Genomic DNA, 17,497 nt, shown 5'->3' with positions numbered 1-17,497 from the left:
ACAAACTTCAGAGAGATTTATCAATTTCTCAAGCTAAAAATGGTGTTAATGCTAGAGTTCCATGAAGCTAAACACTCTGCCAAGAACTGGCACCTCTGCCCAAATCTGCCTTCCAGAAACTTCTTCTGGCCTTGGTGCCACCACGTTCCTTGCTGCTGGCAGAGTAATTTCTGTGATTGCACATAGAATTGGCTCAGTAAAAACCTGAACCAGCAGAAAAACAATCTTTTTGTTTCCCCCAGGTTACCTTCAAGCAAGCTCCCGTATCACCCAAGGAGTGCTTGCAGCAACATAAGAGCTGAGTTGCCTGGAGGTTATGGAGAGAAACGGGGAAGAGACTGACTTTTTCTGACTCTACCGCAGTCTAAAGTGTTCATGGAACTATCATATTTTACTGTCCTCGGCACTTTCATATGAGTGGCTCATCCCCCGAAGAAGTTGCATCATCAGTGAATAAGGTAGAAGTGTGGGAGCAAGGAAGTATCTTCTCTGATTTCTCTTGGGGAAATTGAGGCTCAGAGAATTAAACGACTTGCCTAAGAGCAGAAGGGCTGACTTGCCAAGAGCCAAATTCCAGTCTCCTGAATCACAGCCTTGCGCCTTATCCACAAGACCAACCTTTCTCTATTAACATTTCCTTTCTCTCCACCCTGTTTTGAGAGGAGGCGCAGCAGCATTGTGCTATGTCAAACAAACTCCAGCTTCCAGCAGAAGGGCTTGAACAACCTTTGAGTTTATCATTAACCTGGAAGCCATGACTTTTCTTGGAATGGCTTCTGCATTAGAACCTTCCTTAAGACAAATAACCACAAAAGCTTGAAAGGTCTGAGAGTGTTTAAATAAGAGGCCTTGGAAATTAAAAAACATGCTTCAAACAACAAAAGGCTTCTTAAGTTATAGAGGATTGGAAATTACTAATTGGAGAGTCTGTAAGGTTTGAGATACAGTGAACAAGAAAACAGGACTTAGCTTTATTCCATATGGAAATAAGTGAATGATTTTATTATTATTTTTATTCCTGCTATGATGTACCTTATTAGGAGAGCCATATTCTAAAAGTACCTTAGTGCCTGCTTGGCTGCTTAACCAGGCCAGTGACAAGTGGCTTATCTTTGATCTAAGGCAGATAGCTGGGAACAGGAAATAAAGACTTAACCGTTTGCTTGTTTCTCTTATATCACAGCAGACTTCATTGGGCAATGCCTCTGCTAAGCACCACTAAAGAGCTATCACCTGAGGCTTGACAAATACCATGTCAAACACTCTATCCTTTGCTGTTGCAAGTTTTGTTGGTGTGTTGTGTTTCCTGGTTTGTGCCTTTTTTTTAAAAAAAATTATTTATTTTTTTCCCCTATCTATCCTTTTTTCATCTTGCTTGTCCCATGACATTCCCTGCCACAGCAGGAAGCTTAATTCCTTACAGCAACCTAGGTGTTAACTGTGGTAGTGCAGCAGCCAGTGAAAAGTAGGCGGGAGCACTTGTCTTTGGACTTGATAAGTGGAGAAAAATGGGATCTTAAAACCCTGGCTTTAACTGGAAGACAGGAAGTGAAGCACTGGATCAAACTGGTCTAAGAATTCTGGTATCTCGCCCCTGGCTATAGCCAAAGTCAGCTGACAAAAATAATAGTGATGCACCTGGCTTTTGTTATGCAATGCTCCAGGAGGGGAATTCCGTCCTGCTTTTTGCAAAGATCTGCATATGCCCAAAGTTATGACACGTTCTTATGCTTCATGTCAGTCGTCGACCAGGTTTCTGTAATTACCAGTGCTGCGATTCTCTAGTTCAGATCACTCTCACAGGACGATCCCTGTGCCACAGATTCAGATCACGGCAGAACAAAATTGCACACAGGGTAGTCGCAGGAATAGAGAGATCTATCTATCTATATGCTTGCATGATTTTAAGTAAGACCTCTTTAATTTGTTGAGATTTTTGCCTTTTACTTGGGAAGGCTTGTCGGCTTCTGTAGAACTTTCCCCTAGTTTAGGAACATGAATGTATTATAAAACAGCCACGCTGGGCTTAGACTAAAGGACCATTTTGACCCACTGTTGTGCTCTTCCCTGGGCATCAGCTTGTGGCCACTGCTGGAGAGAGAAAATCTGTCAAGAAAATGTCTCCACCAATGGTGTCCTTCCTTGAGTATCTTTGTTCAAGGGCTTTGTGAGCCAGATCTTGTCTCTGTGTATCCAGGTGATGTGCGCGTATAGATCTTATACAATGAAACACTACATTCGGTTGGTTTACCTCTAATTTTGTTACAGGTGGTTTTCATTTTAGGGAAGGGGTAGGGATAGAGTTGAAGTTTTTGCAACCCACTCATCTTCTCCTTAAAAAATAGTATCAAGAAGCAATTTGTACCATAGACACTTGTCTGTGAGATTTCTCAATTTCTAATGTGTAGTCTTAAGGATTATCTTTGAGTAGCCTGTTCCTGCAAGCCCTAAGAGTTCAAAAGAGCTGGGAAAAAATAGGGAATGTTTATTGATGTTTTAGTCATAACATGGTATTCTTATTGCCTGGAATATTGCCCTTAATTTCACATCGGTTTAGACTGTATACCCTACAATAAGATTTTCCTTCTGAAGAAATGAGTAGACACTTCTGTTTTGAGCCATAGAGTTTCCCAGGTGACTTGCTCTGTGTCTATTCAGTAGTGTCATGGTCTACAGAAGTAGGTGGGAACCAGGGATACAAACAGTATTTAGGGAAGCACCTAAATTCATCCTTGCTCAAAGGCCACCGTTTACTGTCTGAGACTTTGCAAACCAGCCTGAAGATAAGGAAAAGTGTTTAGTCACTTCATATGCCTGTACCCACAGCTTGCTTTACATCCAAAACTCACACCTACACTCCAGCTCCTGGGTAATAGCCTCCCAGGGCTTTTCGGAGAGGACTAGGGCCCTTTCCCTCTTAAAATCCTGTCCAGATAGCTCCTGTGACCTGCAGGGATGCCCTTAAATTGGGAGCATTTCTCCAGCTATTCAACCTTGTGAACAAAGGCTGTCCAAAACTGTTGTTCCACAGCCAGGTGATCAATTCAAAAACAGAAATAGCTTCTAATATTAGATGTTCATGAGCTAAATGTGCTTGGATGCTGGCACTTAGAGAGAAATCCAAGGTGTGTGTTCTATTTGCTGCTTTGCTTCTTTTACTGTGGAGCAGCACAAGCAATGAGACGCTGAGCTCTGAGCACCCGCCGTGTTAACGTGCCATCCCGTTGGCATCTCCCAACCCCATTACTTAAAATGCAAGAGAAAAAAAGCATCTACCCTCACCTCAACCCCCAGCTGCCACCTTGAAGAATGTTTTGTTTGAGGTCTCCTTGTCGGTGCATGCTTTCTGGTTGTGTGTGCATGTGTAGGTAAAATCTAAGTTTGAGTTAGAATAATGGAACCGCTTTCCTGCTTTATTTTACATCATCAATCACAGGGAATCCAAGAAATCCCTGAAGACATAAAGATCTAGTCCTAACTTCTCATAGTTCTAGGGCACTGCTGGTTTGTACCTTTCTTGTTTTTCTTTTTGTGGGAAATAAAATGAGAAAATCATATTCTTCTGGCAAGAAACTAACCCACAACCGTACAATTATTTCAGCATACTCTCTAAATATAATCATGTAGCTGTTCTTCCCTTTAATCTTCTAGAGCTAATGTCATGGACATTTTAATTATTCTGTGTGCCCCACAGGATTCTTCAGATTCTGATTTCAGTTATAAATTTGATAGGGGTGTAACAATCCTATTGTGTTAACAGGGCCAGGAATATATGTCGTGTATTCTTCTTCCCAGGGTCCTCTTAAGCATCTGGCTCTGTACATCAGTCAAGCTTCGTGGCTTCACATTCTAAAACCTATCCTGATAATATTTCTATTCAGATGCTGAACTGTGAATCTTAAATAAGAAAAGTTTTACTTGCAGGATGGAGAAAGATAATTTCTGTTTATAGGAAATATTATAGAACCATTAGTGGTGACAGTTGGACAAAATTAAGGTTATAAAGGAAAGTCCTGTTGAGATGGGCCCCAGAGCAGGAAGAATAACAAGCATTGGACAGTCTCTTCTGCTTAATGACCTGGGTTAGTGTATGGATTTGCAGATTAAAGAACAGCATTTTCTTCTGTGGTTCATTTCTATACATCCCAATAACCTCTGCTTTAAGAAAGGATAGTGAGAAAAACGAAAAAAAACCTAAGCAGTTATGTACTTTGAGCTCTCTTTGAGGCTTTTCTTGTTATTTTATTAATGTGTTGTTTTCAAGAATACCAACTCATTTAACTGAATTTTTACATGTGATGGTAAAGATTTAAGACCAAAAAAAAAAATTAAAAAAATTTTAAAAATTTTTTAAAATTTAAAATCATTGCTAGCTCAATACAGCCTGTACCACAGCCGTGTGCGCGTTTGCTGTTCCTTTGCGTTCCCCTCTTTACAGGTGTTTTTAATCCCCTAGGTTTGCTTGTTCCTGATTGACTCCTCCACCCCACCTATATTTGGGGCTGTGGGGCTGTTCCCACAGTGTCCTCCCCCCTTTTCCTTGATGTTTCTGTGTCGGGTCCAAGCTCCCCGCTGCAATTCACATGCTATGAAAACTCTGGGAGGGTTTTAAGTGACGTGCCGTGATTTAACCCGCTTGTTGCTGATGAGTTTTCCTCAACTTCACTGTTATTAACACACCACTACATGGAGTTTTGTGTTAATACCGGCAGCGTGTGCCCACCAGGCCCCATCCCGCGGAGATAAAGCGGGGCGGGGGGAGGGTGATATTTGTGCCGAGGCTCCGGTGCGGGCGGGCCCGGGGGCGGGCGGCGCGGCCGGGGCGGGGGGCGGCACCGCGCACGTCCGCCCGCCGGGAAATTCCCCCTGAAAAGGGCGGCCCTGGGGCGCGGCAGCGCAACCAGCCGGGGCGGGAGGGGAGGGAGTCGGACCCGGCCGTCCCTCCGAGCCAGTATTCGTCTGTCTGTCTGTCCGTCCGTCCGAAGTGTGCGGGGCCCGGGCGGGGAGCGCCGGAGCGGCGGCGCGGAGCTGTCAGCATGGCCGGTGAGCGGGGGGACGGGGCGGGGGGACGGCACAGGGAAGGGCTTTGGGGGGCCGGGGAGCGGCTCCGCTTCTGCCGGTGCCCCGCGGGAAACCGGGGTCCCCTCCGCCCTTCCTGCTCCTGGTGTTACTCAAACCGCGGTGCCGAAGAAGCGGCTGCTGGTTTAGGGGAAAAGCCAAGTGTCGGCTGGTTCGTATTTTTGCGCTGGGAGGGAGGGTGGGTTTGCGGCGCCTCTGCCACCATTTCGCCATCTGCCACCATCTCCTGGTGAGGTTAATGGGCTCGGTGATCCTGGGGTCTGTTTTGAGCAAAATGACTTTATGATTCTGTCTCCATGTTGGCTTCAGCCCATAGGCAGGGAGAGGTGAGTAACAACGCGAAAAAGGGTGACAGTGCCCCTACCCTGTCATCCCGGCATCTGCTTGCGATATTAAATCTGTATCTGTGTAGCTTGTCAAGTAGGCTTATGGAGGAAGTTAATGAAGAAACATCATGGGGTTGTTCAGGTTGGTTGCAACAAGACTGTTATAAAATCATAGAATCCTTTTGGTTGGAAAAGACTTTTAAGATTGAGTCCAACCGTTAATCTAACACTGTCAAGGCCACCTCTAAACTGTGTCCCTAAGAACCTCATCTACATGTCTTTTAAACACCTGGATCTTTTAAGCCTGAAAATTGTGTCATTAAAATGTCTGGGTGTTAAATAAGCACATGGGTCTTGTATCTGGGCAGGAGACATCAACAGGCCAAAGACTGTGATGCTTGGCAGGATCCTCCTCACACAGGAACTTGCCTGTGAGAATGCAAATTAATAAGAAACAGAGATGGTATAAATGCAAAGTAATGTAGATAAGGGGTCATGCATTGAGTAATTACAGCAAAAAAAAAAAAGGCACAATTAAGTTTCTTTAGGCTAAATTAAATTGAATTTGTCATCCTTTCAGAAGGCATCTCTCTGGTATCTTTCTTAGGGTTTAAAAAAAAAATCCCAAAACTTCAGACTTGGCAGTGTTAATTAGAACAGCATTTACAGGGAAAGATGCTTTCCAGCGTCAAAACTTAGGTGTGTGTGTTCTGTTCCCACTTAGCAAAGTGTGAACTTTACTCCTGCTAAATATGTGTGTGCTATCAACAGAGAGAGAAAGCAACTGGATTTGTACAAAGGTGTTGTTTAAATGTTATGTATTTTAGAGTGACAAAACTGAAGCAGGAGACAGCACCTTTTTTTTTTTCTTCTTTTTCATGTCTTAATGTATTTTCAGTGTAATTAGGAACCAGATAAGGAATTTTTCAGTAGGGGAAGTTCATAACTTCCTGGTACTAGCTAGCTTTTGTAGTTGCTTTTTTTTTTTTTCCTCTTCTGGTTACTGTTCTGTAATGTAATATGATAGTAAAGAGGAAGTTCATGAGCCGTTTTGTCTCCCTGTTAGAATCTGTACAGTTTATGGAGTCCTAGGTAGATTACTCTTTCTAAATTGAGAATTTATGCTTTTGATTATTTTAGACGGAGCTAGAATGTGCTATGTAACAAATCTTCCACCGTAGTCTGTCTTGCCTGAGGTGTTGCAGGAGGTTTTAAGCGTGTAGATGTTTGCTCTGGCTTTTCAGAAGCAGCGATTGCTGCGGAGGATGTAGGGTCAGCAGTGACGTCCAGGTGGAAGGGCAGCGCTTCTCCCATCTGTGTCTGGGGTCGGAGGGTTTCGGTGATACTTTCACATCTTCCACAAAGCCCCACAGCTGCTTCGCTTTCACATGCAGATGTTGCTGGCGAGTCTGTTCACAGGGTGCTCCCAGTTGAGCAAGAAAATTGCAACTTGTGTAGTCCCTCCAGAGCCCCCTTCCCTCGGGCAAAGGGACACGGCATAATGTACAAACCCTTGTCAGACCCTTGATCCGGTTGTCAAACCCTTGATCCCGTTGTCACTTTGCTCGGTGACAGCGTGTCGCACTTCCTCCCCTGATGGCACAGACCATGTTTAACTTTGAACCGGCCCAGATTTCTCATCGTGGAGAGGTCTGATGGAGGTGTTGTTTGGGGTTGTCCTTTTGTTCCTTTTTGTATTACCCAAACCTGCTTAAAATAAACTAACCTTCAGTTCTTGAATGAGTATAAGGTGCCTGAACTCTTGGACTGTTACTGCTTTTTTTGCATTTGTAGTTAGGACACTCGATCTACTGTGTTATCTTTTAAATTAGTGCATTATTCAGGGCATGGGGGGAATAAACAATTTTATAACAAAAAGAACAAGAGGCAGGTTGTAATCTGTAGTGTAATGTATTGCTGTAGTGTAATGCTATCGGTAGCAGTGTATAGGCAATTATAACCAATTACAAATGCAAATTAGACTCTTAAGCACTTAGATGAAGGATTAGCTACATTTTTTGCCTTTCTTCCATTTCAGATGCTTCTCTGAGTAGTTGTGGGCAGGTAGGTAATACAAGTAGCTGTGCATTTCTCTTCCAGAATTAGCGAAAGAGAGTCTGTGTTTTGCTGCAACTCGTATTTGTTTGACAAACACAGCGTGACCTGATGAGGACAGGTCGTTAGCGACCGTGTGGGAGCCAACAGACCTCTGTGTGAGAGCAGATTGGGAAATGGTTAAGCCCGGCCGCTTCGAAGCGTGTTGCAGGTTTACAGAAATGAGGAACACTTAACAGCCCCCCACTTCACTGCAGAGCGCTGATAATACCTTTAGTTCGCACAAAACACTTTTATGTGTTTCCTCTCTACACAATACACGATGGCATCGATAATCGGGGTAGAGATGATAACGTGATTCTTAAATAGAGTGAGAGAGAAGTGAGATAAAATGAAGTTTAATGTTTAATCTCTGGAGGCAGCCGCGTCATTGAGCTTTACTTTCCCACAAACACACCTGCTGTTAAGCAGCGGCTTTGCCTTCAATGACACTTGTTTCGGCCGCAGCCCTGTAAAGATCACTGAGCGCAGAGTTTTAAAATAAAGTGCTCTTAATAGGTGAGAAAAAAATCCTCCTGAGCAAGTGTTAATAGAGCGTGAAGGGAAATTATTGGTTAAAGCAGAGAGAGTTCAAGACTTGAAGTTATTGTGTTCTATAGTAGTTTCGAACAGCAACGCTCTGGCTGGTTTTGACATACGTAATGTACATGGGTGTCCTGTGCGTCTGGTTAGCACCTATGTAAGCGTGTGCACCTCCGAAGTGAGATGATTAGTAGGCACTTTGCTGCAATTTTGTCATTATAGCTTCTAAAATAGAGTTTTAATTTAGTATATGGGTACGTGCGGGTGTTTGTGGCATGCTGTGTTACGTTGGAATGGAAAGGTGAGGTTTTTTTCTCTACTCAATTGCATGATGGCAATGGGAGGCTGACCGATCTGCAGCTCATTACTGCTGGCAGAAGTCATCTGTTGTCCAGTCCACTGGGCTGGTAAATACAACAATGTAAGTGAATTTAAATGTGAAAGTTGAGTAGCCATATGCTGGTGTGCGGGCTTGGCTTTGTGAGCAGCTCAGGCCTCTGCGTTCTCTTTGAAACCAGCTTTACGTTATTTCTAGGCTTTTTTGTTATCAATATCTGTCTCCCCTCCCTTTTGCTGGATTTGTTTATTTTCCAGAAAGAGAAAATATGCAAAGCTTACCTAAAGGAGGGTTGGGTGAGATCTGGCAAGTATTTAGAAAAGGGACCATCCTTGTAAGTAACTGGACCTAGAGTAGTGGTTAATGCCTATTTAACATGACAGCTCACGGACTATTTTCGGAAAATTATTTAAAATCTGCTTGATGGGAGGTGATTGGTTTAGAATACTGCATTTTGATAAATTGTTAGAAAGGAATATAGAGAATATACCTAAACCATAGTTCTCAAATGTTTGGCAGCAAATGTAGCCTGGAGTTGAAATGTGTTGTGCCTTTTTAAATGGCAGTCAGGTTTTGAAAAGGCACGTTTTGTTGAAGATGATTCCAACAGACATCTCAGAGATGCACTTCTTTCCATCCCTTCTCTTAATTACTTCATCATTTAGGTTATAATCTTTTCCTGCTTTGAGGATGAATTGCTGCAGCACTGAATATGTTTTGCCATCAACAAATCCCAGGCATAAAGTTAAAGCTTTGTGTTGGCAGGCTGTACCCAAGTCATTGCAGGGCCAACAAAAGAGAAACTTCTATTATGGAGTTCAAATTGGAATCCACCTCTTTGCCCAAATTATATGCTATGGACCTTAGGCTGTCTAGAGCTTGGACAAAAGGAAGTAGGGGATCTTTTACCCCTTTAGCGCTTTCAATATATTTAATAACTATTTTGTTTATTATGTTGAAATCCAAACACTTTTTTCAGTGCTATGCCACAGCATGCTGCCCGTCATGCTTGTTTGTGATGCTCAGCCTCGCTCGAGGAGGATGCTATTATATGAAGATGACAGAGAGCTCAGCAGACATTTCCATAAGCTATGTTCTTCTGATCATGCAACACCATGATGATTCAACATCTACAATATTTACTTACCCTCTGTTATTTGTTTTTCACATGCCATCCCACTGTTGTCACTGATTGACTATCCTGTTTGATGTTCTCAGTGAGATATATTAAACAACTTGTTACTCTCTGGCAATAAAACATCACTTGAGCAGTACTTACACTCTTGCGAAGTTAATGTCTTTCTAACCCCCTCCATTTAGGAGTTCTGCTGTCTCTTATTCTTGTCTATCACTCATGTTTCCTGAAAACCTCCTTTTTTGACAGCTGCCTAATAGTTTCTACTGAGGTTTTGTTGTCTGGGGTGATACTGTAACTAGAAGCTGGTCCTGTGGGAGGTGGGCAGCTCAAGATGGAGAGTTCAATACCAACAACTGGGTATTTTCTGAGCCCACAGTGATAAATATTTAACCCAGTAGGGCTGAGTTTTTTTCATAATTTGCATAGTTGCTGCTTCACTATAAGAGGAACTAAATCAATAAATTCTGAGGAAACATCTTCACTTTCAGAGGACATTTAAGAGATCATAGTATTGACAGTACCTGTATTTTGAGAGGACAACCATTCCTAAAAGCGTATTATCTTTAGAATATCAACCTTTCCCGCAAAAAAATGATTTGTTTCCTGTTGTGTAAAATCCTCTTTCATCAGACACATGCTCTCTTAATAGCTAAAAGAGGTTAAATTGTAGGTGAGGTGGAGGGGAGAGCACCCTTGGCTCATTAGTTGGATGGCACTGATTCCTGAGGCTTCATTTAAAATCTGTTCTCTCCCCTTGCCACCCACCTTCAATGTGTGCATGTACATGAAGAGTGGATTGCCTGAGAAGGCAGACCAAGTGGAAAGATGGTAATACCAATCAAAGAGTCTAGATCGTCTAATCCTTACATCTACTGCTGCTTTTTAAGCTCTACTGCATGCTAATATTTAACATGTTTTGGTTTTAAGGTGGCCCTGAGCCCTACATTGAAATATTTGAACAACCCAGGCAGAGGGGGATGCGTTTCAGATACAAATGTGAGGGAAGATCAGCAGGCAGCATTCCAGGAGAACACAGCACTGAAAACAATAAGACGTTCCCTTCCATACAGGTAAATATTGCTTTTATCCATGAATTACTATTGCCCACATTAACAGTGTGGTGTAGCCATGCCTTGGACTCGGTGCAGTAAATAAAATACTTTTTTAATTTCATGTTCTGTTATTCTTTCCTTGACATGCAAATGCAGTTGCAACAGAGTGGAAAAAAGAGTTCCTTGCTCCTAGTCATTAAAGATTTTGTTCAAATTTACAAGAAGGTGTAGAGGTAGTTAACAAGTGCTAGTAGAGAGGGCACTCAGTGAAGTTACTCATTGTCTGGGAACCATTCATTATTAGCTTTTTCTGTATGCACATTTGTTCTGCTTTCTTAGTTATGCGACTTAGGTTTGTTTTTACTGTTTGGACTGCAGTATGAATTTTGGAAGAGCTCTGAAGGAGTTTGTGTACAAAATTTGAAAAGCTGCTGGGCGCAACTGTGTACAGGTGAGCCAAGTCAGAAAGTGATTTGCAGCCAGTGATTTGGTGATTAGGCTCTGCAAAAGAAACTACCATGAAGTACGTGAAGTCAGAAGGGGATACAGAATTTAAAAATGAGCTGAGAAAGGGGAATTATGTGGTCAGAGCACCTGCAATGAAGCCAAGTTGGGTGGTTGCATTATGGATAGGTTGGGAATCCCAGAATGAAGGGATTCGGGGCAGCCCTAGCAGCTCCGATCAAAGCAGGGACAAAGATACAAATGGTAGAGGTGGGATGGAAGTGCTTTGGCAGTAGCTTTCATATGTGGGACAAAGGAATGTCTCTCCTATTTGAAGTTTAAGTTGCTAAAGTTTCCTTAATCTCTTTCAATTTGGAAAAAATCTTTCGGAGGTGAGATTAGAAGAGAAAGCTCAAATATAAATGGGAAGTTAGAAGTACTTGCCATCTTGCAGTGCATCACAGTGCCCAGGAGCAGAAGATGTGTATCTGTGTTTGCAGTGTGTGCAAGTATTAAAAAAAAAAAAAGCAGAGCTAAAGACAGAGTCTCTGGAATCACAGCAGAAAAAGAAGAGATACAGAGGATGTGAAATCTGAATAATATGCGATGTTTTAGGCTAAGGCATAAAAGTTGTATAAGAAGAGGGAGAGTCTGAGAAAGGTAACGTTGGCAGTCGTGTTGAGCGGCAGAGTGAGCCTCTGCTACATAAAGCACCTTTGGAAGCTGGTCTAGCCCTAAAGCCAGAATTACTGAGGGAAGAAGCAAACAAGGTCCTCCCCTTGACTATCACTGTGCCAGATTTGGTTAAGGAATGCAGGAAATAGAGATCTTGCCAGACTTTTTTTTTTTTTTTTTTTTTTCCGCAGCACTTACCAGTTGAACAAGGAACTACGTAGGCTACTGGCAAGAGTAAATCCTTTCAAACTCTCAGCCTAAGGCTGTGTCAGGGCAGAAGTTAAACAGACAGTATAAGGCTTTGATTCCTTTTATTCTGGGCTGTGCTGCACGTGAAGGCCAGCCAGAACGCAAAGGGAAGACGGGATACAGTAGGTGACCCATCCTGGCCGTAGTTTGTTCTTTTTTTAAAGGTGACTGTTGATGACAGAGCTGATTGTTAACGATAGCAGGTGATTTCTAGGTGAATTCCTGCCTCCCTGAAGCCCGTAGGAGGCTTTAGTGCTGATGAGCTACTAGGGGAGTCCCCTCTAGAGGTGGAAACATCAATGAGGATGAGAACAGAGGGGCCAGGAAGAGATTATATTTTGTGGTGTGGTTATGCTGAAGAACATCAAGGAGGAACTGGAGAATCAGAAGTGGCTAGCTCAGGCTTCCAGTTCAAGAGATGGGGTGTGAAATGAGGGAGAAATGATGTAATAGTTGGAGAAGGTGAAGGAAAAGTGGAGGTTTTATTTTAAGGGCAAAAACTAACAGTGGCTTATATGAAGGCCAAGAAAGGAGCCAAATTGGAGGCTGAAGAAGCTACCAGATGATGGAAGCTAGAAGACGACGGGTGAAGTCAAAGGTTTGAGGTCTCAGCTGAAGAAGATCTATGATGGGTTCTTGAAGTCTCAGGAGGAAAGAGAGAAAGGGCTTGAAGGAGGAGAGGAACATTTGGTTCCAGGGCAGGGGAAGTGGAGGAGGAGAGGTCGCCTCTGCACAATTGTGTGCCTGAGCGAGTATTTGCTTTCAAGTTGTTACACTTCAAACAATTTAGGCCAAACTGTTTTTCTTTTTTTTTTTTTTCACTCACCCACACAACCCTTGGTGACTTCACTGGTAGCCGTCAGCATAAGGAAAGACTTTTATGCAACTGAGAAACCTGCGTTGAATTAGGCTGGTGATTTCTATGAAGGGTTAGTGCCCCTCTTGGATATAAGATTGAATATACATCTGAGAATTAATTAAAGACTTCCTAGAGGATTATGTCATGCTGTATCTGTTAAGATCCTCTTTCACTGCTTAGCGTTCCATGCAGAGGTAACATCCTTATCCCTGAGGCTTTAGGAGTTTTTATCCCAAGATCTTCGGAGCTAGACCCATCCTTCAATATGCATTTGTATGTGGTCACCTACATAGAGTTTTGCGTCTTCCATTGTGATGAAATACGTCCTGTTAACATTCAGTCTCACAACATTACGAGCTGTTTTAGGTCTAAGCTTCTGTATTACCCCTGCCCTTTTGCACAGGGATGAATTCAACTGGTAAGATGGTGAAGCAATAGATCTCCAGCCTCAAAACAAAAACAAACAAAAAAGATGCTTTAGAGCCATTCAGACTTCCTTCCTGTTCTGGCAGGAGGGTAATTTAAGAGAACTGAACGGATTGAATGTGAAATACTGGCACTGACAAAATTTTATTGGGACAAATAACCAGCTCCTTTGGCAAAACTAGCAGGTGAAGTATATCGTTTGACTTTCTGAAATAGATGAGATACACTTTTGGAAAAAAATTCACTTTTCACATGTTGTGCCAAAGAGCTGGGTTTTTTTGGGTTGGTTGGTTTGTTTGTATTTTTAGCGTGAAATGAACAGAACTGAAATGGAATGAACAAAACTTCTGAATTGTCCTGGCTTTTATGAAACAATAATGGCATTTTCTTAGCTGTGGTATTTCTTCCAGAGAGCATTTTAGGGTTAAATACATTTTCAGTTAACGTGTGGGGAGTTTACTAGCTCTGGTATCTAAAATCTAGAAAATATCCCACATTTTTTGTAGATTCTGAACTATTTTGGAAAAGTCAAAATCAGAACGACATTGGTGACGAAGAATGAACCCTACAAGCCGCACCCTCACGATCTGGTTGGCAAAGACTGCAGAGATGGCTACTACGAAGCCGAGTTTGGGCCAGAACGGCGAGTCCTGTCGTGAGTAATGGGCGTTGCTTGGGAGTTTGATTAATTATGCAAGTGATTTGCTAATCTTATGTTTTAAAACTCTGAATAGTGACTAAAAGGGCAATTAGTATGCTGCCTTTGAGGTTTGCTAATCCATCTCAGAGAGAGGCCAACTTCTCTTAGAAGTATTTTCGTCTTTTTCAATACTTCACACACTCATCTTTGGTCCTTTTCTGATCACCCTTTTCTCCCTTTTTTTTTTTTTTTTAATTTTCGTTCTCCCAGTGTCCATCTCCTTTTCCTTTCTCCCCCTTGTTTCCTTTTTTTAGTCTCGTTCAGTAACCCTTCTTACTCTTGAGTGTGACTCTCTCCTACATGTGAAACTGATGAGTAATAGAATGGGTAACAACAACCTTAGAATTAGTACGTCACGGTGATGAGAGATTTAGGGAAGTTCACGTCTTCCCTGGGAATTCTATTTGGACTTTCTGGAAAGCGGTGGAGAAAGTTTGTACTGGCTGAGTGTCACATCATCGAGAAGATAATGGCTGTGACGCACCTCAAAACGTGTTGGTAGCTGTCACTGTTGTTGCTATTTGTTTAGGTTGGGGGGTTTTTTTGAGTAAAAATCCAGATTCTGCTCAGGCCCAGCTCTGTAGAGCAAGGATACCGAGCAAGGATTTACTTATGGATGTAGTAAGGAAAAATTCAGGCTCTGTACGAGATGCATTTCTCAGTGCTATTCAGCGGGATATTAAGAATATCGGCAATACAGTTGTATTTGATGGTATTTCCTTTAAGTTTACCAAGTCTTACATAATGAAGTAAAAGCAGAGTAAACTGACAACAAAAGCCGAGTGATTATTGCTGGAGAGGGGAATTTAGAATTGACAAACTGCTTGTGGTTCACTGTTTGTGATGTAGTAAATTTGCAAGTAGGCTTCGGGGTAAACATAACTGAGCTGGGAAGAAAATAAGGTCAATATTTCAGCGTATAACTAGCTGTTACACACTGCTCTCAGGCTGATGGGATTCTGTTGATGTTAGTGATATTACTCCACACACGTGGATTTAGACAGTAGAACACTCTTAAAGGAGAGAACTGAAGACACACAGTCTGAAGATGACAATTGCCTGATGGTGAAATAAACTGTTGTAACAGTGGAGAAGCTGCTTTAACATCCAGCGCAGGCTCGACTGATCGTGAACATGCTGCAGATGGATTCAGCTGGCACGTGGTGTGTTGAATGTCTTGTCTTGCTGTTGCAGATGCTAACGGTTTTATTAGTTTATGTTTTTTAGCTCTGTTCACAATGCTGTCCTAATTGGCAAATGGTAGAAAAGGATTAGTAAATGTAATTCTCCTCATTTTTTCCCCATTGTGATACCTCTTTAGAAAGGTAGGGCTGTCCCTTCAGGTGCTTATGTCCCATCTTGATTGTCGTAACCTCAGTCCCGTCGCCTTCCCTGCGAGTAACCTTGTCTAAAAGGCAGTTGTGAGTATCTTAAACTGTTCCAGGACCTTGCACCTTCCTCTGACCGTCCGTTCAGCAGCTTCCCCTTTGTCTTCTCAAATCAAGGTTCCTCACGCGAAGTCAAAGGGTGTCTGTCGCTCCAGCCCGTCCCACTTCCCGCGCTCAGCTCTGTGCCTGCTGATCCAAAGCAATTTAAAAAAAAAAAAAAAAAAAAGAAGAAACCAAATTGCTTCACCCCTTTTCTGGTTATATGTGACATTCACCGGATACGGGGAGACACTGATGATTGTTTTTCCTCTTGGCATTTTGTTGCACAAGGGTTGAGTGTGTAAGTGCAAGGCAAGTCTGCAGAGAGGCCGTTGCATTGCAGGGTGTAATGCCAAAAAGCACTGGGATGCTCTGCAAATTATTTGCGAATTTTGGTTTTGTCTCCATTAAAGCGTGCGTCAAATCCTGTTCTTGGACATCACGCTGTGTCTCTCTTTCATTTAAAGCACTCATGATTGTTTGCTGTATCCATCAGTTCTCCGTATTGTTAGGTTATAAGCCTCTCAATTTAATACAAAATAGCAAGTGGGCTACTTTTGTTTAACTGATAATGCAAATCTCTGAGCTCCAGTTGAGCTTGACATTGGAGATCCTGGTGTGAGGAGGCTCAAAACATTCTCTTTGAAATGTTTCCAGCATCGGTACACTAATTTTAATTTTTTTTTTTTAACAAATCATTGGTCGCTTTAAGATGAAAGAACAGTACGATCCGTAATTGGATCTGGATGTTTAAAGTCATTTTCCTTTTTGTGGCTGGTGACTCAGTCTCCCCATTCTTCTCTTTGAGGCCACGTTGGAGAAAAGCCTCATACAATACTAGTGAGCAGGAGATATCCTCTCTTGGTAGTAGTTCTGGCTGTTTGCTCTTGCTCATCATCCCAAATGGAGCAAAAATCTATTTTTAAAAATTTTTTTTTTAATTTTTAGAAGTGGAATTATTAATCCCAGGTTTGGGGCTGCTCTGAGTAGTTACTCCGCTTTCTGCTTGTTTAAAGTTCCCCCTGCAGTTCCGGTTGAACAAAACGTTTTGTTCCGCCTGTGGTTTAATGATCTTTGTACCGCTGCCTAAACTCGATCGGAGCCCTCCCTGGCCAAGACATCGAGGCAAAAATACGAACGTTGGAGCATGTGTGACTTGCCTGTATATTCAGATTTTTACTTCCTAGTTCGCTGTCTCTCTACATGGATGATATCATAGGTTTTTTTCTTCGTGTCTTTCATTTTTTTTTGTCTCTCTTCCTACTTCTCCCTCTCTCTTCTCGTTATCTCACTGGCTTCCTGTCAGCTCGCCTCGATGTGAAACCCCGCGGCCCTGCTGAGGTTCTCAACAGTTTCTCCTCCGATCCGGCCCTCTGTTGAGCAAAAACAGACACTTTCACTGGGACAGCGCGTGTTTAGCTATATGTTTACAATCTGAGAATTACAGGGTGCTTAAAAGCCTGTTTGTTTGTTTGTTTGTTTTTTCCCATGAGAAGCTTTGCTTGCGATGGTTAAAAGGGGCAGTGATGTCCTTGCTTAGCTGGGTAGAGCTTTTCTTCAAGACCGGTGCTGTATATGGGCCTTTTTTGATAATTTATACGGGATGGCTGGAGAGCCTGAATGGCGATTTTGGGAAATAATACAGAACCAGACCTGTTCATGAGCTTGAAGTGTGCTTCAGACTCAATCTGTGGAATACAGTGGGTATTCTGGGGGAAAAAAAAAATAACATGGGCTGTGTTCAAGCCCTAAATAAAGCAGTAGCTACAAGAAAAGATAAAAATAGGTACAGCTCATCAAGGTACAGTGCAAATCTTGAATGTCAGCAGCCAGAATATGAAGGCAAAGTGTTTTGGTGAATGATGAGATGCTTCTGGGTTTTATTTTCCTCTCTGTCACCGTCTCAAGTTCAGGTTCAAAAGGAAGCTTGTGTGTTCCTCCGGTGGATAAAGGTTCTGCGAGTGCAACCTGATCACAGAGGGTTTGGGAACCTCAGAACAGAACGAATTGGGCACAGAAAATTAAATTTAACATCATGCCCGGAGAGTGTTGTTCAGAGCAGGGAAATGCAGGACTGTTCCTGAGGGTGCTGGCAGGAGCTTTAGGTGCATTAAGGTGTATTTTTTAGACACAGCTAAAGCACAGAAC

The 17,497-nt window shown here is 42.5% G+C and overlaps 1 protein-coding gene across 1 annotated transcript in view; it reads left to right on the top strand.

The window, feature by feature from the left end:
• The first annotated feature begins 4,921 nt into the window (after window positions 1–4,921).
• The window catches only part of REL (REL proto-oncogene, NF-kB subunit), a 30,336-nt gene continuing 17,760 nt past the window's right edge, over window positions 4,922–17,497 (top strand). Inside the window, exons 1-3 of the mRNA XM_065630485.1 lie at window positions 4,922–5,043; window positions 10,445–10,587; window positions 13,729–13,877. Of these exons, the coding sequence (XP_065486557.1) occupies window positions 5,037–5,043; window positions 10,445–10,587; window positions 13,729–13,877 (299 nt within the window). The 5' untranslated portion in view covers window positions 4,922–5,036. The remainder of the gene's footprint in view (window positions 5,044–10,444; window positions 10,588–13,728; window positions 13,878–17,497) is intronic.

This window comes from Caloenas nicobarica, chromosome 3, assembly GCF_036013445.1.
Source record: "Caloenas nicobarica isolate bCalNic1 chromosome 3, bCalNic1.hap1, whole genome shotgun sequence".
Taxonomy (NCBI): Eukaryota; Metazoa; Chordata; class Aves; order Columbiformes; family Columbidae; genus Caloenas; species Caloenas nicobarica.
Note: the sequence above shows the minus strand (reverse complement) of the source record. Positions and strands in the feature narration are given on the sequence as shown.